We start from the raw sequence: 23,329 nt of genomic DNA on the forward strand, positions 1-23,329 counted from the left end.
CTCAACAATGGCTCGCTTTCATCCCACAGTAACATATCCACACACACATACACACAACCTCTGAAGTGCTGGCCCATTGTTGTGACTTCATGACAAAGATTGAGACCCTGGGGCCCACTGGAGCCCGAACTGCCAACCACTCACATCTTAGTTGGTACATATAGCGCACACACACAATAAGGGACCATATTTTGTGTGGGGAAATTGCTCTAGGGACATTATGGGAACTATTATTGTATCCCTAGAAAGAACTGAAAACATCATTCCCTAATTTTAATGATGCATAGAGGATGTGGAACATTGCAGCTCAGCATGTGTACAGCAACACATCCCAGGCTGTGTAATTCATACCAGAAACTGAAACGCTTTGCATGTGTGACTTCGACCTATAGAGTTACACAGAGACAAAAGAATGCTGTGTGTCTGCACAGAAAGCCTGTGGGTTGAACAGGTGGCTGGCAGGATGGCTGCTTGATGCCACTCTCAGGCTTTGCTTATCAAATCTGGGTTATCAAGTCTCTGTGGTTGGAAAGCCTCCACAGCATGTGAAACTGCACCCTGGCCGGACCAAATGTCAGCACACTTTCTCACTATGAGAACTGTTTTCATTACTGTTTGATGCTGTAGTCACACTGGGTAAAACAGTGGCTGGAGACTGCGGCACAAACAAAATTATTGCGATGATGTGATGTCATGACCTCTGAAATCGCTGTGGACAAAGTCTGCGTCCTCTCGCAGTCAGCTGCCATCTTCACAGCGACATCGGTGCCTCAAGATGGCGATAAAACAGCAAGAAGGTGGAGTCAGTCTGCTACCGCTTTGCAGAGGACAAGTTGGCAATCAAATGCAACCTGTCTTGTCTTGGGACCCTTGCTTTTATGTGGGAATATAACTGGAATACAACCAGTCGTCAATTAGTCGACCAGTTGGTCACTGCAACTACTTGCAATGAGTGTACAACAGCAAAAAATCCAATGCAGCAATTACTTTACTAGCTGCTCAGAGGTTGATGTTTTTACTCTGGTGTGACTGAGACATAATATACGGATTCTTTAGGTGGAAACAGTTAAATTTAGTGGTTATGCTGAGCTTTCACTGGAATAAATTACTTCTTTATTTAAATAACATTATTAGCGATTTTTTTAACATCAGACGGGATGTTTTGTCATAATTCAAAAAAGTAAAAACGATAAAATTGTACAGACGTACTCCAAAATGTTACAAATTTACTTCAAGCAACCAACCATCTCATAGCTAATCCATAACAGGTTGCTTTACACTGACATGAACAGTTAGTGATTTCTACTCTAAATACAAGTTGAACAGGTTATTAGACAACAAAGAGATTCGCTGGATGTGTCAAATCGGAATTCAGTTACTTCGCGGGCACTAGTGCTGAATATTGTTAGTGTACTTTGATCAGTTCAGAGTCTTCAGAGTGGAAAGTACCTGAACTATTTTCTTCTATGGTTATGACAGACACTGAGCTAATATATCACACCACTGAGAGCTAGTCATAATCACTTTGTCTTATTCTGTGACTCACACTTTTGCAAACATGTGATACATGCTCATAGACACCTAGATACACACACAAACACATACACACAGGTGGGGCACCTGAATGTAGCTTGAATGTGGCTTCCAAAACACTTAATCTAAGGTAATCCAGGTTTAATCTGCTGTTATCACTCTTACTGACACACAGGGGTATGAGTTGTGGCTTCTTTCTTCTCTCTTTCTTTCTTCTTCTTCTTCTTCTCGCTCCTCTGCCACAGAAAGCTTTATTGTACTCAATTAAATGTTAATCAGGAACAGTAGCTCATCCTGTCCTTTACAGACTCGATGATGCCAGATAGGTGGAGCGGTGTGATTGAAAGAGACAAGCTCAGAAGAAAACAAATTAAAGTTTAAAAGCCACATTGGAGAGCCATGTTCAGAAATGATCACTTCAAACACGCCTCAGGCAGATATCTGTTGAGAGAGCGCGGGTGCGGGTAGCCTTACCTGCAAGACACACATTGCTGTTTATAGTACCCCTCCCCACATACACATCTAAAGATACATAAAAAGTCAACACATAAGCCACTGTGTGTTTATTAGTAGATGTTGGTGTGCAGGATGGCGAAGGGAGTCGATTATAGCGGAGGAGGAGGCGGCGAGAGAGAAGGGGCCCTCTTTAGCAATGTGGTTATCAGAGAAACTGAAATGTAACGCCACAGCGGGAGGTACATGCATGCTGACTCTGCATGTGTGTGTGTGCGTGTGTGTAAGCAACGTGTTCACTAGGTCACCTTGTTATCAGCTGTCACCCAAACTGCAAGTCTTATCCCCCACCTGAAAGACAAGTTGTCGGGTGCTATGGAGACAGATAAATATACCCCACCCCTTGCCCTGTTGGTATGCAGGCCTTTAAGCACGCACGCACGCACGCAAATGAATGCACACGCACGCCTACAGCAGCTGGGCTGATAGCAGCCCTTTGGATAGTCATTAGCTATATTCTTGACTGCCCAGCAAGACTTCCTTTGCTCCACTGCTCATTTCCTGTTTTCTAGAAACAAAATATTTCCTTTCTTGTATTCAAGCCCATTGTTTTGAATGCTGTGTTCATATATAAATCAACTGGATTACAACAGATTGAGGAGGAAGTCATATTTTGATACACATCACTTCAAGACATTTGGAAAATAATTTTATTCACCAAAACTGATGATACATGTAAGCAGTTTATACGCAGGTTGGGCCAGCTGCTAATGAGCTTATTTAGAAAGAGCAAACTGGGCTAAAGGGGATGTATAATTGCTGTTTTCCTCCGTGTCTTATTTCTTTTTACAGAGCCAGACAGACGGTGTGTCTCAGAGCGGCATGTGCATTTTCCAGACTAGCGTTTCTGGATTCTATCTTGAACCTTCCTGCTCAGACTCTGACCTAGAAAAGTGCTTTGGTTAACCTTTCCCTCGGGAGGTTGAAGGCAAGGGTCAATTGCAGAACAGTAGGGCTGGAGCAAGAAGACAAGTAATGACATGCTTTCAAACTTACTGTACGAGATTTAACTAAGGCCCTTCAGGTAAAAAGTAATGTTTAACCACCAGATAAACCACTGCAGAGTCAGGTTTTGTTCCTAGATGTTAAAATACCTGCATATGTGGACATTTTTGATTTCTTTTTCTTGGAACTTTCTTTATTTAGCAGCTGGTGATGACTCTTGCAACTTCAGCTGTGCACTTTGCTGCAGTTATCTGGCTGAAACACCAGTTTTGTGCACTAACAGTTGGAAAAAGATCAGTGTAATCTGATGTTGTATAAACTGCTGAGCAAATGTTTTGCAGCGTGAGGGTGCCGCGATAGCAGCGTCACAAATGTGATTCAACAGGCTCTGGAAAGAACCTGCAACACGATAGCTGCAGTTTTATAAAGCGACGAAGAACTTAAAATAATCCTCTGGGAAAATTCCACCTGTGATTGTTAGCACGCCGGCTGTGGGAAATAACTGTGTTATAACTGTAACACGGCCAGTAATAATCAACGACACTAACGAAAAATTGAGGCCTCTTAAAAGTGTTTGAGGGAACAGCTAAAAATGAGGATAAATGTGCTCATATGCAACCTTAACAAAAGCTAGATAAGATAAATTGATACCATTCTGTTGCCTGTAGAGTAAATATGCAGTTGAACCAGGGGCCCATTAGTTGAGCTAAGCATAAACACCAGCATCAGTGGGAAAACAGCTGTCCTTGCTCTGTCCAACGGGAACAGAACCCACTCACCACCTTGTCTAAAGTCCATTAATTAAATATATGTTTGTGTAATCCTGTTCAAAAGCTGAGGAAACACCCACTTTTTTGTTGTGTTGAGATATAATGGAGGTCTGGACACAGATACTGACAGAGACTCTCAGCACGTTGACGGTAATGGGCTTGGACACACGGACTGTATATAAAAGATGGACATAGCAGCCATGACATCACCTCTTGGACCGTTTTTCAGACTGGCTGCAAGCAAGGTTGGATCTGACTGAGAGGACGGGGGATGCTGCACACATATACAACAGCAAACTCTCAATCACAACCGAGTTCTGCTCCAAATCACAACTTTTTCTCATCCTTTTAGGGTCTATCCGGGACTGCACACAAAAGGCTAGGCAGATATAGTGGGTCGTCTGTTTGAAAATTTTAACATATCACCCACCCCTAGAGCAATTTTATACCCATGTGTGGTGCCCTTGGTGTGATGCCAAACAGCATTGTACCTGCAATGTCCGCTAGTCGTACAACTCTTAATATTTGTAACCGGGATTTTTGAACCGCTGCTGCTACAGCTGGGTTGAAGACTCAGGTGTCGGTTTTTACCGCTGTTTTATTGATATATATCAGTACAGAAGTTTCAAAAAAACTTTGAGTGTAAATGGATGTGGCTGTGTGATCACATTACATCTGGCACGTGAAGCAACCAAACCGGCAGGTACACTGGAGCCTTAATCCCTTACTGCATGAAGTAAAATGCTGAGTCAAACCAAGCCCTCATCTTGAACCTGCAATTCGTGTGTAGGACACATGTGTTTGTATTTTAGATGTTATCAATAACTGGGCATGTGCAGGCATGTGTCTGTTTAACACATGCAAAACACATAACACACACACACTATGACCTGTCTGCTTCCAAAATCCAAGCCTTGTCAAAACACAGCTGGGCTCCACTGAGGTTTTAGGACTATTCATTCGTATTATAAAACCTTGAGTGTCTCAAAAACAGAGTTGCGTTACAATAATGGCCACCAAAAAAATAAATAAAAAATACTCCCTTGATACTGCCTTGACTCCTTCTTGTCTTTTTTCCTTAATGAGAGGAGAGGACCGAGATTTATCTCCATTCATTAGAGCCCACAACAGATCTCAAGAGTTGTGCTTCAGAGGAGCAGTGGCAAGCTACAGGGGAATGGCTTGTTTTTCCTCACCACGGTGTTTTACATCCAGACAAATGAGGGAGCCAGCAGGAAAATAATGAGGGATGGAGTGAGAGTGAGAAAAGGAGAGCGGACTAAAGAAGAGGAGTTCAAGCAATGAAGGAGAGACTGAAATGGTGAGAGAGGGTTTGCCTTTAGCCAAGAACAGGCCCTTAAAAATTAATATGGTGATCTGAATTCATCCCAAGTGCACTGAATAATTGAGAAGTGTCTTTGAGGAGAACAGATCGTTCTGAGGATGACATGGGTGGTGAGGATCCAGAAAATTAAGAGAAAAAGAGAGAAAGAAACCAGAAAGTGTGCTTTTTTATTGTCCAGCCTCCTTAATGTACACACAAAGCTCTCAGGAGACTTCAAAATGTACTTCTTTCTGTGTGTTTCACTGGCCTGACTACTTATGACAGAAAATCTGAAGAAGAATACAGGTTTTAATGCAGAGTCAGATGGATAGACAGATAAGGTAACGAAAAAAAAGGAAAAGCAGATGCTGGCACTTGTTGACGTACAAGCGGCCAAAAGTATTTGGACACCTTTGTTATCTTACATCTGTGAGTTTTTAATTATTGTTTCCTTGTTCCACTGAAAGGGGAATCCGAATGCTTCGGCACAAATATGAATATAAGACTATAATAGCGCATAACCTGGCAACATAGTTTGGGAAACACCCTTTCCTGCCAAACCACGTCTTTAAATCTGCAAGTGCAGATATTTTTGCGAGTTCAGTGTCAGAAAACATCTGCATTGATATACGTCACCAACCTACATCTTAAGCCACACAATCTCTAACTATGGCTTTTTATACCTTTTTCTCTGTAAACTGTTTGGAACAGCTGAAAATGACAAATACAGAGTGAGTAAACCAAAATATAAAAGTTGTACAGCTAAGCAATGCACTCAGGCTCACTACACTCTCTCTGTAAGCCAATGGGAGCTCCTATTTTGCATCGTTTTCTTACCGTTCCTGATTATGGCCTCTTTAAAATAACATGTTTGGAAACTGACTTTACACTGACTCCAAGCCAGGTGTTATCACCCATCCTCTCCCACCATCTCACCCATGAGCTTATATGGATTGATTTCCCAGTTGGCCTTGTGGCATAATTTATGCAGAAATTGCATATGGATGTGATTTTGATTTGTCTGCATACTTTAGAATGATTTTCAGATGCACATCTAGATGGGAAAAAGCTGCTTGGGCCTTTTAAAGAAGATGTTCCCATAGATTGGAAATGGAACTGGAACAGAACCTGTGGGTTTCCTGCACACCGAGGTTGACTGGAAGACGCTATTCACACTTGAGGGGGAGCCTGAAGCTGGTGTGTTCCTACAACCTATTGTCCCTTTCGTCTTACACACCCTCACGCCCTTCCTTGGGGAATCACAGCCAGAGGGCAGTTGTAATACCCCAATTTAGAGCAAAGCTTGTTAATTTACCCCCTCCTCTCGTCCCCTCCTCTTACTGTCTTGATACTCCCCCCCCCCCCCCCCTTTTTTTTTTTTTGCTTCACTTCCTTCACATTGAAAATTCCCAGCTCCATCTGAGAGGACTTCAGATTGTGCTCCACATACATACAGACACATAAACACACCACCCATTTCTCCCGTCTAATCTTTTTTGGTATTCTCCTTCAGTATTATGAGAGTTTCTTTAATATCCCGTCATCAACCTCAAAGAGTGCTTAAAGCTGAGGTACGCCACATGTTTTTCCTCTGGCTGGACAAAAGAAATCCTTAATAATACAACTGTAATTTAAGTGGTCTGGGAGGAAACTAGACTTGTTTGCCTCCCTTGGACTCTGGTTTTAGGCTTTAGAAAATCCAGCCCTATTACGAGAGACTGGTCAATCACGTCTTTTCAGAACAGATCAGGTGAATAGTCATATAAAAGGTGAAATAAAAATAAAACTTTTACTCTTGCAAGCAGGGTTTCAGCTCATATCAAGAACTATTTTCTGGTGTTTTATTTGATTTGCAGTTTCTAGAATTCGATCTGCACTCAAGCTGGGCTCCTATCACCCAAATAAATCTCATCCAACACTGGAATAATGAGCAAGGAATGAAAAGTGAAGAAAGCTGTATTTTTCCCCTACTTCCCTTTTTCTCCACCTTGTCCCGCTGTAATAGAAACAATAAATAATTTCGGCTCCAAAGAATCAACTTTTGGAGTTTCGGAGTGCCTGGATAATCAAACACAGGTTTTTGTAACTCTGTTTTCCACACAAAGTCAGATGGTCTAATGTGTAATGGTTACATGGTCGGGAGCCTGTTTCTATCCCTGCGTGTGTGACTGTTGCAGTTGTTCTGTAGATGAACCTGTTTTTTCTCTTTGTAGAGTGAGAATCAGATCAGGTGCCTTTAACTCATGTGGTTGTGACTCACTGTTCTGTGGTCTCTCCAAGTAACCATCAATTATCCAAGGACTTTAATATTTGTTTAAAGTGTGTTGCAACCATAAGGATCTTAAAGACTAGCATAATCTAATCAATAAAATTCATTTCAGATCCCTGTATTAATTTACAACTCCTGAACTGTTTCGATAAGCCCGAACATGACCAGACAAATGCACTAGATATGTCTCAGCATGTCCGTGTAGAAATGTCTGGTCTAACCCTATTTAAAAAAAACACACAGACAAGAGCTTAAGCAATCAGCTTTATATCAGATGGCAATAACCGTACTTTATGTGCAGTGTAGCTGTTACAACCTCTTAACCTTAATTACCAATGTGACATAACTAGGGCTTGGCCTGTGATGGGCAGCCATTGGGAACAGGGAGCCTATTACAACGAGGTTAAGTAACACTGGAGCACAAAGTTCACTGCAGCTCAGAATACTTGCGTGTACTTGCACAGAAATACACACAGGTGCACCTAATCTTTCGTTTATGCAAACAACACGCGCACACACACAAACCCAGTGTTATGCATGTGCATGCATGTGTGCTATTTTGAGATTCACTCCCCCGCCATACCAAAGCTTTTTAACACACATTTCAGCAACTCTGAACCAGACCACCACCACCACCACGACAGAAACCTTGCTGAGAAACTGCAAAATATACTGGTTCAGTCCAAAAAGTTAGGTGTATTTGGTCTAGCACACTCAGGAAAAATCCTCATTGGAGGGCAAAAAGACAATAGTATAGAATTTTTGATAAGAATAAAGAAAATATACAGTTTTTCTTTTAACTTAGGAAATGAAAACTTGCTTTGAGTGTCTAAGAACAAGTTAATGACAAATGGTACATGTTTCAGGAAAAGAACATCCAGTTTCCATCCCCGATTAAAGACAATCTAAGGTAATAAAAGCGTTATTGTTGGCTATCTGCTTTTACTGAGGCTGATGGTTAACTGAGAAAGACATGGAGCACAATGTTGTAGGTGGGAACCTGTGAGAGAGACCTCAGGAGGATTACTAGGATTTGCTCAGCAAATCTCCTCAACAAAGGTGCCCTGGGTGCATGAAACTGTAGGTGTTCAAACCTCTGTGTGGAGGTGAAACCTAAGAGCAAAGGAAAGGGACTCTGAGGTCCCCATGCAGAGGCAGTCCTCTGAAAACTGGGCTCTGCAGGCTGTCTTTAGTTTCATGGGCTTTTCACTAAAGCCTTAGTACAGCTTGGGACATGCTCAGGCCTTAATGCTGAGAAGCCTGCTCATTATTTCAGAGCTGTAGAAGTGTCATCCTTTAAAAAAAATTCCAGTGTTATCGAATCACAGATTATTTCAACACAGATTTCAATAAAGATTTGGTGAATCCCTGCAACATGTTCAACTTTTTTCCTCCAGTTTGAGACCTTTTGTGTCACACTTTGAATAACTAGATTCCTCTATGAAGGAAAATCATCCCAGCTATGGAAGTACACCTAATGAACTTGTGGCTTTGATAAACATCACCACCCTGGAGATCGTATTTTACATCCCTAAACGCCACTGGAAGTAAAGCCCAAGATCAGCTGGAATGAATGGCCTGTATTTGTGTAGCGCTTTACTAGTCCCTAACGACCCCAAAGCGCTTTACACATTCAGTCATCCACCCATTCACACACACATTCACACACTGGTGATGGCAAGCTACATTGTAGCCACAGCCACCCTGGGGCGCACTGACAGAGGCGAGGCTGCTGAACACTGGCGCCACCGGGCCCTCTGACCACCACCAGTAGGCAACGGGTGAAGTGTCTTGAAGTGTCTTGCCCAAGGACACAACGACCGAGACTGTCCAAGCCGGGGGTCGAACCGGCAACCTTCCGATTACAAAACTCTCTGTTCTTGAAGTCTGGAAACCTGCAAACACAAACCACTTTATCTAATTTGCTACCACCGCTCCAGCACCAAAACACATTAAATGGAAAGTTTTCCTCAGCATCACACATGTAAACAAACCAGCACGCACAAGAATATGTTTCTGGTTAGTCAGTTGGCAAGTATCCTGAAGATTCCTGATCCAGGCTTCTAATTTCTGTGTTTACCTTTTCTCAGGCTAAAAACAAATCCAATCTGATTCACAAAAGATGTTTTTGGAAACCTCAAGGCACTCATCCTAATGGTCTCAATAAACGTTGCTCACTGCTCATTTCCTAGAATCTCAAAGGATGTGATGGGTAGTATGACGCCGAGAGACACACTGGCCACTTGAATGAAATATGCCTGGTTAAAATAAACTGCACTACTCTGTATCACAGATCTGTGATAGAAAAAGACGTCAAAACTCTGTTACAGCGAAAAGCAGCTAGAATCTGTCAGACTTATTCAACAAAAATAAGAAAGAAGAAGGCATAGGCTGTAAGCCCCGGCCAAGATTTACTGACAGGACATGTGTAACACTAAACCTCTGACAGCTTGGCCCTCATGCCCGAAATTCCAGGAGTAACAGCCCTGCATGGTGACGGTGAACTCGGCCTTGATGAGGCTACACCCTGAACCATATCACATAAGAAAACTTGAGAAGGCCTGACAAAATATGGGCCCCCAAAGGACCGATCCTTCAGCTTATGGTGGGTGTTAATCTCTGCTCTTTGACCTTTTGTACTTCCCTCCAACGCCCTCTCTTTTTTCACAGTCCCCATATGCCTTTTCAGTCACCAGATCGATGCATAACAGCTCGCCCAAACTCAGGGCAGATCTTATGTAATTCCCCCATGGTAGGATCAGCAACCTTGGCAGTTGCCTACCTGACCCAGGAGACTGGCAGATCCCTGCCAAGGTTTACATAACAAATAGCAAACAGGGCAATGCCTCTGTGGTTACGATAACATAATGGAAATGTGTGTCATATATATATATATATATATATATATATATATATATATATATATATATATATATATATTATCCAAGTGTCTATCAAAGTGTCATTCTAGTATCGCAACCACAGACAGACTGAATGGTTTCACTGAACCAACCACAGTGAGGTTTCATTGCAGAGGTTAGTCATAAAAGGAAGGCCTCGGGATTCAAATGTTTCCACAGAGCACTAGTGTTAAATTGTTATGTTTACATTCAGCTCCTTGGCCAAGCGGATTAGCTGCTGTTCAGTAACTGTCTTATATAACTGCATCATTCTTTGAAAGTCTTATGTAGCACCGCGTTACTCAAAATATGCCACTGTGTTTCCAGACAAACCGGTTCAAGTGTTCGTTGGCTCCATTTCCAGCCATCAAAGAAATATCACGGATCAGGAACTTGGAATTTTTCCAAGTCTTATAATGTTTTTTTGGAATAAGCTCCTCCTGTCACATTTTGTTACATTTAGAAGATAATTATGTAAAGGAGTTACCAATCCTCGTGCTGATTAAAGAGATTCGTGATCTTAAATGACCTTAAAAAAAACCTGTGTTTTCTTACTGCTCTGTAATTTCCATTAGCATGATAATGAGAGGTGTAATGAGTGCCAGACTTCCCAAATAAATAGAAGCTGAAGGGGGGAAGGGGGGGGAGGGGAAATCTACAGTCTTGGCATAATTGAGTGCATGTGAGTGTCTGTTTGTGAGTGTACGTCAGTGGGTTTGCAAGCCACATGCTTTTTGTTTTTGTTTTGATGGAAGAAGGGGGGGGGGGGGGGGGGCTGGTGGGCTGGATGGTGGGAAGACTCTTACCTTCCATCCTGCGGAGCTGTTGCTGTCGCCTTTGTCTTTGAAGTAAGGGATGGATCTCACCATCCACTCATAAATCTGGGACAGTGTCAGTCTCTTTTCTGGCGAGCTCTCAATGGCTTTGGTTATCAGGTCGGCGTAGGAGAGATTCCCCCAGGCGTTACGGCGAGATGATGTTTTCCTTGGGGTCTGCACGGCAGACAAGCTGCTGGGGTTCAGAGCGCCAGGGGTGGCCGTCGGGGAGTGTGTGGAGAGCGGGGAGCCACTGCTCTCCTGGCCGGGTGAGGAGAGCGCTCCATCGGCAATGGGACTGTTGCTACTCTGATCTTCTGCCGCCGCGCCAGAGCCATTGACACTGATGGCAGCCGCGGTGGCACTGTCCTCTTCGTCATCCTCTTCCTCGGGTATAATATCTGTGTCATTGCTCTCCGGCTTCACCGCGCTCGAGTCCGGTCGCGGCAGAGGCCAGGTGCAAGACCTTGGCCGCTTTTGGGGCTCAAAGTCCGGGTCTATAGCCACTTCCAGGTCCTTGAGTGTGTCGGGGAGCGGAGCCTCAGCCATTCTCTCCGGCTCCAATCACAACCTCGCCCCCGCTGCCAGATAATAAAGTTAAAGGACAAGAAATGGAGAGCTGTCAAAGTCGCATCCCATGAATGCGCGCTCCCGTCCTTTGTTGCTAATTCTATAGCAGATAAGTCCCGAGAAAAACTTCAGTTATTCACGCCTGGGAAGGACAGGAAGAAAAACAAGAATCAAACCCAAAGCACTTCGTTATAGAAAAGCAAAAAAGCATCAACGACAACAAAAAAAAGCCGAGTCTACAAAACACAGTGCTAAATGTGTCAGTGAAGCCACACTAGTACTATTTAAACATGGCACCCCGTGATCTTCACTACATTTATAATAAAATACTACTTCACTAACAGAAGCTCTACGCATAATCCCCTCCTGCTGCAAGAATCTGGAGAGCACCGGCGGAGAAGAAAGTGCTAAAGCTTCCTTTCTCTGGGGCATAAATCTGTTACGAACACTTTAAATTAAATACCTTGCACGGCCGGTCACTTGATAGCACAAAAAACCTCAAAATACAGAAAAGACTAAATCCCGGATTGTCCACAGCCACTTCCAGTTGCCATCTTGACTCTTTTCTCTTTCACTCCTCAAGTGCGCACAGCGATGTAAATGCAGACAGGACGCATGCAGGGCAAGTCGGTGTCGATGTGGAATAAGACTGCCACCTCACTCCGGGTTACTACTGTATCTCGATCTGCCCTCCACACACTGAGATACATACACACGCGCATGCATAGGCTCACACACACTCTTTACACACACGCGCGCACGCAAGTCGATTAAAGACCAGCCCTCTGGATCCTGCGCATGGGATCGCCTTTTAAAGTGACACTACAGTTATATCGGACGGCTGTATCTCTGAGCGCAGAGGAGGCTGGAACTAAAGATTGCTGCACGGCTGGGACACGTCCTGACATGTCAGTGGTGTGCAAAGAAATTAAAGGACACAGGAGGAGAAGGAAGAGGGAGAAACACTGAAGTCCTTAACATGTTTACTTCAGAAAGGATTTCACTGTTAATGGAAGGCTAACATATTGTTTCAGGAAATGGAATTTGTGGCACAACAGGTGCAGGTATATATTTTTAAAAAAGCAACAAGTTTAATGTCAGTTGCTTCAGAAAACCTTATAAATTGTTACATTTATCAAGTTTTATATATGATGCAATATTAAAATTATTCGGTTTTTCGCCAAAACATATCTAAAACATTTATATTAACGTGATATTTAAAAACATACTGATTTACATTCATCTTTAAAGTTAACTTCTTATTCAGTACTCAAAGTTGAGTGGCCGATTGTGCCTTTAATCAGTCAATCACGCCCAGACCACTCCCACTTTTGTAGTCCAGAATTACGTCATCCCTTCTAGAGATGAGGAGAGTAATCCTAGATGGTTCTCGGTCCAGTAAGTGATGCTCTGGGCCTCCATCCCCTCCTCCCCGCTGCTTCTCCTCCACCTTGACTGCTTCAAAAGAGCCTCGTCCACGTCTTTGTTTCACCGAGCGCGCGTGTTCGCCTTTCTGTGCAGGAATGCGCGTTCATGAAAGACTGAAGCAAAAATATCACTGAAGCATTACAGTATGGATTCATTATCAAGCATTTGATCCAATAACACGTTACAATTTATGTGCTGCTTTCATTTGTTGATTTATCGCGTTTAATTTCTATGGCGTCATTGTCACATTTAAGGGTGAGGATATTGCTTCCACTACCAGTCAGATCATGCAAATAAACAATGTATTATCCATTTGCTGGCCTTTGAGTAAATCTTATCACAGTGCACAAGCATTAAGTATCAGTTGGTTGTTATTATTAACACTATTGTTTTACTGTGCTCAATGACACACATTTTCCCAGGTGGCCTGGTAGCCTACAGCTCACACGATCATCCACAGCAGCAGGCTAGAGTGTGTACTGTACAGAATCACACACACACACACACACACACACACACACACACACACACACACACACACACACACACACACACACACACATTGTGGGATGGTTTTTGTTCTCTTCATGTCAAAGAGAATACCTGATGCAGCAGTTTGGCGCCTGCCGAGAACTACAGAGTTAAATGCTCAGTGGATGTTCAGCGGGAGGTCAGGATGTCTGAGTTTACACACACACACACACACACACACACACACACACACACACACACACACACACACACACACACACACACACACACACACACAAAAGCCCTGTGTAATTTCACCAACATGATCACACTTTTATCTTTCAGCTGCTTTATATCAGGCTGAACCTTCAAGATATCCGAAGGGAGTTAGTGTTTGGTTACTCGGGGAGAATTTTAAGAATGATTTTGTTTGGGTTTAATATTTTTGCAGCAGTAAATCATTAACTACACTACATTTGATGGTTTCCCCCGCTCTAACTACTATAAATCTGATGCACCAATTGTTATTTTTTAAATTATTTCAAGAACTTTGAGACATTTTTACACTGAATCTGCTCTTATAAACCTTAAAATTGGCTTTATTTGTATAGATTATTTTGCTTTGTAGTCTTTTATTTCTTCCATAGATGTAGCAGTTGTTTCTTGAGCACATTTATAGCATGTATTTAGCCAAAAAGCCTCAACCTTTAGATCAGTGGTGTCAAACATAAGGCCCAGGGGCCAGAATTGGGCCAGCTGGACGGCTTTGGAAAGTGAAAACGAGGGGACAGATTTTGGTCTTTTAATTATACATATATACATATACATACATACATACATATACACACACACACACACACACACATATATATATACATACATACATATACTGACTTGTGTTTGCTCTGTCATCTGGTCAGCAATATTGACATGCACATTTAAAATAATGTGCCTATATTTTCTTTTATTCTTTGTAATATTTTATAAGTCTTCCTTTCTAGGTCAGTTTGTTGTGCTCCAAGATAAGTCAGCTTCACCCTCCATGCCCCTTCTGAAGCTTGTAAATCCAGGATTGTCAAAACACACGAATCAAAAAGCGTCTGAATTTTAACTCCTCTTCTTTCGTCCAGGTGAAATCACAACATTATCAGGACAGTTTTAGGCAGCAGCCTGATGAGCGAATGGATGATATGACGGCGGACAGGAGTCAAAAGGTAAACTGTTTTAGTCTTCCCTATGTCAGCATGGGGTATCCAGGATCCAGGCAGGACTGAGATGACAAACATCCCTCTAAGCCAGCGTAAATCATCCAATTAAGACAATCACAAAGCAAGGGCGGCCTTCTCTGTTTATGTCAGATGTTTACTCCAAATGGCATAATGGTCTGATTGGATTAGGGGCCTCCCCGTGGGTGGAGATCGTTTTAAAAAAAACAAATCCCAAACTTTAATTGAAAGTTGTATGGTGGGTGGACTTGCATCCTTTACTACCCACTCAAGCACATTTTAATGATTGCACACATGATGTGTGTACACGCACCCACATCGTGTGTATGTGTGTGTATGTGTGTGTAGGTGTGCGCGCTTAAATCTAATGAGATTATACATTTACCTCAGTGTTTTTGTAAGCTACTTGTTCCATGATACTGGCTGGATGGACACTTCGTACAAACAAACTGTGTTACATAATGGTCTTGGTTTAGATAATGTAGTCTGTAGTCAGAGTGGGTTTGTCTGTGATGGAGCGGTGCACTGTGATGACCTTATCTTAAATGTTAAGCCCTCTGCCGCCTCCTACAGGCTCAAATGAGGGAAGTGCAAACGAATATGGATAACACAGTTAAAGTTCAAACTGACTTTGAATTTACACGAAAATATAGATGATATACAAAAAACATATTTATATTTTAATAACCACAAATTAGATTTGCGCAAACTTACTGATCAAGTTGTTAGGTACACCTGCTCAGCTCCTTGTTACTGCAAATATATAATCAGCCAATCACATGGCATCAACCCAAAACAATTAGGCATTGTCAAGATGATCTGGTGCTTGAATTGTGGATCAGAATCAGGAAAAAAGGTGATTTAAGTTAGTTTGAAAGTGCCATGGTTGTTGGTGCCAGATGAGCCAGTCGGAGTATTTCAGAAACAGCTGAACAACTGAGATTTTTCCACGCAACCATTTCTAGGCTTTACTGAGAATGACCAATAAGAAAGAAAATATTCAGCGAGTGGCAGTTTTTCCAGCGTAAATGCGCTGTTGATGCTACAGGTCAGAAGTGAATGGCCAGGCTGCTTAAATGACTGCTTGTTACAACTAAAGTATGCAGAGGAGCATCTCTGACTGCACAGCACGTCAAACCTTGCAGCAGAATTCCACACTGAGTGCCTCTCCAGTCAGCCAAAAAAAAAAAAAAAAAGGAAAATGGGGCTTCAATTCACCCGAGTTCACTAGTTGTTGGACAACATGACACTGGAAAACTGTCGTCTGGTCTATTGGGTCTTGATATCTGACATTTGGATGGTAGGAATTAAGTATAAACAACATTGTCAAAGGAGCTTGCAAAGAAAAGCGTTTGGACTTCTTTAAGTTGCTTGAAGACGTTTCACCTCTCATCCGAGAAGCTTCTTCAGTTCTAAGGTCAAATGGTGGGGAGCCAAACAGCTACTTCACAAGCGCATGGCACAACATAGAAGAACCACCTCCACAGGACAAGACTCAGCAGTCCATCTGCATCTTAAGGATAAAGGACACTCTTTCGAGGATGCCAATGTTCACATTTTGGACAGAGAGGACAGATGGTCTGAAAGAGGAGTGAAAGAAGCCATCTATGTCCACTGTGAGCGACCATCTTTGAACAGAGGCGGTGGTTTACGACACCAACTGTCTGACATCTATAATCCAGTTTTGAGTTTCCTCCCCAGACGCCTTAACGCCCACTCACATCCTGGGCCATCTGACCTCAGGAAACCGCATGATAAGGCGGGGCCAGGTTTCACAATAAGCTCACCCGAAACCCTGGCTGATTGGGATCCACACCCAGTTTCACACCTTGGCTCAGGCGATTAGAGGATCATCAGGGGGTCCTTTTGTCCCTCTGTGGGGGGAAACTCCCACTAGGTTTAAATCTGGGACTCCCCACCATTTGACCTTAGAACTGAAGAGGCTTCTCGGATGAGAGGTGAAACGTCTTCAAGCAACTTAAAGAAGTCCAGACGCTTTTCTTTGCAAGCTCCTTTGACTACGATGACCTGGATGACTGAGAACCTTCACAGATATAAACAACATAAAAGCATATATCCATCCTAACCTCGTATCAATGGTTCAGCAGCCTGGTGATGATGTAATGGTGTGGGGGATTTTTTCTTGGCATACTTTGAGCCTTTCAGTACCAACAGAGTATCTTTTAACCACCACAGCCTAAGTGAGTATTGCTGCTGACTGTGTCCATCCTTTCAGGGCCACAGTGTACTGATGGTTGCTTTCAGCAGGATAACACATCATGTCACAAAGCTCAGATCATCTCGAACTGGTTTTTTGAAGATGACAATGAGGCCACTGTACTCAAATGTCCACAGTCACCAGATCCAACAGAACACCTTTGTGACGTGGTGGAATGGGAGATTTGCATCATGGATGTGTAGCTAATAAATCTGCAGTAACTGTGTGATGCTATCATATCAATATGGACCAAAATCTCAGAGGAATGCTTCCAGTATCTTGTTAAATCTATGCCACAAAGAATTAAGGAAGCTCTGAAAGGACTTGCAATTTCAAAGTTTAGCTGATGAAGTGGATGGTGTCTATATATACACACTCTCTATATACTATATAGTCCTCTTAATCCTGTTGTCATGTTGAAATATGGGCTCTAAGTTGCTTCAAATCATCAATTTGGCTCAAATATCATAAAAACCTTACAGATAAATTTAAAGATCTATTCAAAAAGTGCACAAATAAAACAAATATTATTGCAAGACAAAGTTAACTTTATTTTCTCTCCGATTTCATAGAAAGCTTACAAAAATGGCAGAAGTTCCTTAAAATAAAATACATTAAGTATATTGAATAATAGCAAGCATATCCTAAATCAACATCAGTGCTCAAATGGACAGCTTGAAAACACCTTGCCCTTTTCACATCCACCCACTAGAGGGCAGTAACCAACTGCAGTGAAACACACTTCCCTCCTCTCTAAAGTGAGCACCTGTTTGCCTGTGGTTTGCTCATGTTAGAGAGGTTTTCATATTATTTAAAACAAATCGTTTTCAATGGGGAGATAGCACATGTCACAAAAAAGGACCAGGCAGAAAAAAAGTACAACACACACAGGTACTATGCTTTGTTTTGCCTTGTTAAATATTGATTTCTCTGAAGAAGAAGAAGAAAAATATGATTTTGGTTTCCCAAAACAGACTTGGTCTTTTCTACTTCTGCTTAACTGAATGCATCTCCTATGCAGTGTTAGTGCTTAGAGGCTCTGTGCTGTGCTGAGGTAGATAATTATCATGACAGTTAGGAACAGGCGCTAAGTTTCACTGTGGGTCTTTCTGCGATTGCGGTCTCCCTCCAGCCAGTATGCCTCCGTCTGCATCTCCATCAGTCTAGAGATTGTCCTCTGGAAGGCAAAGATCTCCTCCTCGGCTGTGAAGAGGGTAAGTCGCTCCGCTGCCTTCTGAATAGACGAATCGACACCAGAGTTGGCAACTTGTATACTCAAAAGAGAAATGTTTATGCAGCAGGGGAGAAAGATTAAATCATCGGGCTAATGAGTGTAGAGTCATCTATTTAATCTCCAGCCTGTACATCTGTGTGTAAATATGTGAAAGTGAATACTGCATTTCTGTAAAAAGGATCTAGATCTTAGTGAATTCTTCCTTAAAACAGAGAAATTGAGGACACAACTTCAATAGCAGTAACAAGCCAGTTTGTTATTAAACTAAAAAAATAAAATAATATAGTGATATCCGATTCAACGGGATAAATAACAGAGATGTGACCTTACCTCACTGAGGCCTAGCTCATCCAGGAGCTGCCGGTCCCTCTCATCATCTCCTCCAGTGTGGACAAAGAGCCGGTCCAAAGGAGCATCTGCCAGCAGCACCACCCTCACCTTGGACAAGGGGGCAAGAAAGAGCAATGTGGGAGTTACTGTCTATAACATTAAGGGCTAAGTGTCTGTTTACTGGTAGCTTACTCATACATTCATTCCCTGTCTTGAATTATTGGATTTAAATGTTATTGTGGGACGTGTTATTGTCTCATTGGTGTGATAAAAGTGCTCTCATTCACAATCCCAAGGTTTCTTCCTGTTAAGAGCTTTTCCTTCCCACTGTCACAAAGTGCTTGCTCACAGCGGGTCGACTCTTTGTTGGGGTTTTCTCTGTGTCACTGTAGGGTCTTTACCTTACAATTTAAAGCGCCTTTAGGTGATTGTTGTTGTGACTTGGTGCTACATAACTAAAATTCCATCCATCCATCCATCCATTCGCTTCCGCTTATCCTTTTCAGGGTCGCGGGGGGCGCTGGAGCCTATCCCAGCTGTCATAGGGCGAGAGGCGGGGTACACCCTGGACAGGTCGCCAATCTGTCGCAGGGCCAACACACAGAGACAGACAACCATTCACACTCACATTCACTCGCACGTTCATACCTAATGGCAATTTGGATTTTCCAATTAACCTATCCCCACAAGCTGCATGTCTTTGGACGGTGGGAGGAAGCCGGAGTACCCGGAGGGAACCCACGCAAACACGGGGAGAACATGCAAACTCCACACAGAAAGACCCCGGCCTGATGGTGGAATTGAACTCAGGACCTTCTTGCTGTGCGGCAACAGTGCTAACCACCGTGCCACCGTGCTGCCTTAACTAAACATAACTAAAATTAAATTGAATATAATATGGGGTTAAAAGGTAACAAGTCAGTGAGTATGAAGTTACCTGTTATGAGGCTGGCACAGTGTTGAGGGGTTTAGCCCTCCCCCCCCCCCCCCCCCCCCCCCCCAATCAAACAAATGAAAAACTGTGTGAGTGTGATAGTAGCCCTACTGGAGCCTGACTGATATATTTATTGTCCAAAATAATCCTAATGATGATGTTGGCCTATCACAGGTACCTATATTGGTGTATATATTTCCATTACCAGGTCATTAGCTGGGCTTTAATCACTTTCACTGTACCAAAAGATAATGTGGCACCAAAAGCTGGTAAAGTAAAAATTTCCTACCTGTAGCCAGCAAACAAAGAAGACTCTTACATAAAAAATACCAACACGCTTCTCTGTGTGTCTGGGTAGGACTCCAGCTGCTGATTCCATTCATTGCCCTGGACTGCGAGCAAAAGAAAGGCAAGAATCGGCCTGAAGCAAGAGAGCCCACTGACTGTGGCTTACAGAAGTCTGCCTGAACAGGATAAAAGTGACAGGTACTTGGATGTGTATGTCCATCAGCAAGACTGTCAGGAGAGTGTAATGCAAATTCAGTTCAGCTACGAAGGAGTTCCAAATTTCTGATCCAAGGCCAACAAAGAGACTGAAAAGAGATGTTTGTGGATGATTAGGAATAATACAAAGCTGATGGTTCACATGGAAACTGGATGACATGGAAACCCACTGTGGAAAATGCCACAAGCAAGACTCACCTTTCATCACAGGGCAACAAGCTAAACCTGAAACCTCCATAGAGCAGCACCAATGCTAACATCCAACACAACCTGTCAGGGTGCAAGACTGCAGTGACCCAAGGGAGCATATACATGGAGGCATGACTAGCTCCACGGTTGACACCTCATTCAATTTATCAAGCCAGGAGAGTGACGTAGCAACATGACATCACAAGGCATCCCAAGACCCCTTTCTCCAGGAGAGGATTGGGGCAGTAGGGTTATCTTGATATACGGCTTCAGTAGCATTCATATATCACCAAAGATCACCACAACATACTCATATTTATCCAGATCTCTGGACAGATTCTGCCAAGGCTGCTTTTCAGTGTTCAGGATGCTCATAAGCGTACCACGATTAAACATCCAAAGCTTCAGAGAGTCAGACTGGACCACTGTCAAAGGTGGAGTATGATGGCCTTTAGCAGCATGTCACCAACACAGCTGTCTAGATGTAGGTGCACCCAGGTGGAAAAAACTCTGTGGAAGCTCTAATGTTCCTCCTCCTTCTCATTTAATGGTATTACTTAATTTTTACTACTTTGTACATTGTAGATACATACTGAAGATGTCAAATACATGAAACAAGATATATGGAATTATGTAGCAAAGAAAAAAAAGATAAATAACTATAAACTAAATATGTTTTATATTTTAGATTCCTCAGAGTAGCCACCCTTTATTTGTTGACAGCACTACAAACCCTTGGTCTTCTCTCAGTGAGCTTCATGATGTAGTCACCTGAAATGGTTTTCACTTCACAGGTGTACCTTATCAGGGTTCATTTGTGGACTTTCATGCCTTGTTAATGGGGTTTGGACCATCAGTTTTGTTGTGCAGAAGTCAGGGTTGTCAGCTGTGTACCAACTTATTTGACAACCGTTAGAATTCATATTATGGCAAGAACCAATCAGCTAAATAAAGAGAAATGACAGCACATCATTACTTTAAGAAGTGAAGGTAAGTCGATCCAAAAAATTGCTAAAACTCTGAACGTGCCCCCAAGTGCAGTCGCACAAACCATCAAGCACTACGATGAAATTGGCTCACACGAGGATGTGAGCCAATTTCTTAGGATGAATTCATGCCGAGGATGAATTAATTTGAGTCACCAGCCTCAGAAATCGCAAGTTAGCAGCACGTCTGATTAGAGCCCAGAGAAATGGCACACAGAGTTCCAGTAGCAAACACATCTCTACATCAACTGTTCAGAGGAGACTTTGTGCATCCGGCCTTTATGGTCAAATAGCTGCCAAGAAGACACTACTAAGGAAAAGCAATCAGCAGAAGAGATTTGTTTGGGCCAAGAAACACAAGGAATGGAAATTAGACCAGTGGAAATCAGTACACTGGTCTGATGACTTTGGTTCCACACGCTGTGTCTTTGTGCGATGCAGAAAAGGTGAACGGATGGTCTCTACGTGAATGTTCCCAACGTGAAGCATGGAGGAGGAGGTGTGATGGTGTGCAGGTGCTTTGCTGGTGACGCTGTTGGTGATTTATTCAATATTGAAGGCACGCTGAACCAGCATGGCTACCACAGCATCCTGCAGCGACATGCCATCCCATCCCATCCCATCCGGTTTGCGTTTAGTTGGACAATCATTTATTTTTCAACAGGACAATGACCCCAAACACACCTCCGGGCTGTGTAAGGGCTATTTGACCAAGAAGGAGAGTGATGGAGTGGAGCTCTGGACTGTTGGAAAACCATTTAGGTGACTACCTCATGAAGCTCATTGAGAAAATGCCAAGAGTGTGCAAAGTAGTAATCAAAGCAAAGGGTGGCTGTTTTGAAGAATCTAAAATATAAAACATGTTCTGAGTTATTTCAGACTTTTTTGTTTACTACATAATTCTATATGTGGTAATTCATAGGTTTGATGCCTTCAGTGAGAATCTACAATGTAAATAGTCATGAAAATAAGAAAAAACATTAAATGAGAAGGTGTGTCCAAACTTTTTTTTAGTGTATATATATTGTTGGAAGCCAAGAGTAGAGTATTTTATATTACACACTCTTGGTTTTGAACTGAGATGTCCAACACATCCAACACTTTTATGGATGCAATGTAGGAAGATTTCTAAAAGTTGTAAATAAAGGCAGAAAAGCTGCATTAGAAATCCTTCGGTAACACGTGAGTGTAATAGAATCCATGCCTGTCATTCTTTTTTTTTTTTTTTACCTTTTTGTCATAGAAGTTGTCTATGAGGGTGGTGAAGCGTCTGGCCTGATCCTTCATCGACAGCGTCAGCACGGGAACGCGGCGGATCAATACTGTGTCGAAGAGCCGCGCCATCTCCAGGTAATCGCTGGCACCCAAAGCCTGGAGAACGACAGAGCATGGGAGATACTGAAACAAAGTCAGACCCGAGCTTCAAACAGACAGCACACCACAAAAGAACACATCAAAGATTTCAGCTTTGCACATGTGCACATCTGCTCCATAAATGGGTACAGGCACTGTGAATTTCTGCACTCTGCACACATGGCCTGAAAAAATGACAACTGCGAAGTGAGGGCACCTTGTGCAAAAAGGTTCTAGCTGTTGTAATTTTCGTCCTCGTCCTTGGTTCTTTGCCATTCAGGCTGATTGCTCTTAAAATTAATGAGGACTCGCCAACATATGCCAGAGGAAGCCTTGAAGCTCACATGCCTTCTAAAACTCGCCGCTGTCCATCAGGGTTGAGACTTTGCACACACTACACACTTCCTCTTTGAGGCGCAGTGGGCACAACTAATCATAAAAATGTCAATAGACTTTCTTTTTGACATTGAGCAGAAAATACCTCATCCAGTTCAAAGGCCCGGACAATAAACAGAGCATAGAGGTAATACAGGGACAAGAGAAGTGCTTCGAATTTGAGCAGTTTTGATTAGTAATGAGTGGATTTTGTGTGTCTCAGTAGTAAAAAAAAAAAAAGAACAAGAAGAAGGATGTGGTTTGACTTTGGTCAGAGGTCACAGGCTGTTTTAAATGGCATCAAGCAGTTCTAATTTGTTCTCTATCTGTATAGCGAGTAACTGTTGTGTTAAAGCTAAAAACCAAGAAAAGCTTACCTTAAAACACTCCTTGTTTTTATGTTGCCAAAAGATGTTAAGTGTCGTTATGTATCAGCCTGTTT

At 42.6% G+C, this 23,329-nt stretch overlaps 2 protein-coding genes and 1 long non-coding RNA gene across 3 annotated transcripts in view; 1 reads left to right on the forward strand and 2 right to left on the reverse strand.

Annotated features, from left to right (window-relative positions):
- The window catches only part of foxo3b (forkhead box O3b), a 43,368-nt gene extending 30,976 nt beyond the window's left edge, over positions 1-12,392 (reverse strand). Inside the window, exons 1-2 of the mRNA XM_006792480.3 lie at positions 12,103-12,392; positions 11,061-11,781 (exon numbers count right to left, since the gene is read on the reverse strand). Of these exons, the coding sequence (XP_006792543.1) occupies positions 11,061-11,618 (558 nt within the window). The 5' untranslated portion in view covers positions 11,619-11,781; positions 12,103-12,392. The remainder of the gene's footprint in view (positions 1-11,060; positions 11,782-12,102) is intronic.
- Positions 1-20,511, forward strand: part of LOC148098421 (uncharacterized) — a 71,663-nt gene extending 51,152 nt beyond the window's left edge. The window contains exon 3 of the long non-coding RNA XR_015720724.1: positions 19,839-20,511. This is a non-coding gene — a long non-coding RNA (uncharacterized LOC148098421). The remainder of the gene's footprint in view (positions 1-19,838) is intronic.
- Positions 17,547-23,329, reverse strand: part of afg1lb (AFG1 like ATPase b) — a 30,317-nt gene continuing 24,534 nt past the window's right edge. Inside the window, exons 11-13 of the mRNA XM_006792479.2 lie at positions 22,390-22,530; positions 18,547-18,654; positions 17,547-18,216 (exon numbers count right to left, since the gene is read on the reverse strand). Of these exons, the coding sequence (XP_006792542.2) occupies positions 18,070-18,216; positions 18,547-18,654; positions 22,390-22,530 (396 nt within the window). The 3' untranslated portion in view covers positions 17,547-18,069. The remainder of the gene's footprint in view (positions 18,217-18,546; positions 18,655-22,389; positions 22,531-23,329) is intronic.

The sequence above is a fragment of the Neolamprologus brichardi genome, chromosome 15, assembly GCF_056152115.1.
Source record: "Neolamprologus brichardi isolate AB-2024 chromosome 15, ASM5615211v1, whole genome shotgun sequence".
Classification (NCBI taxonomy): domain Eukaryota; kingdom Metazoa; phylum Chordata; class Actinopteri; order Cichliformes; family Cichlidae; genus Neolamprologus; species Neolamprologus brichardi.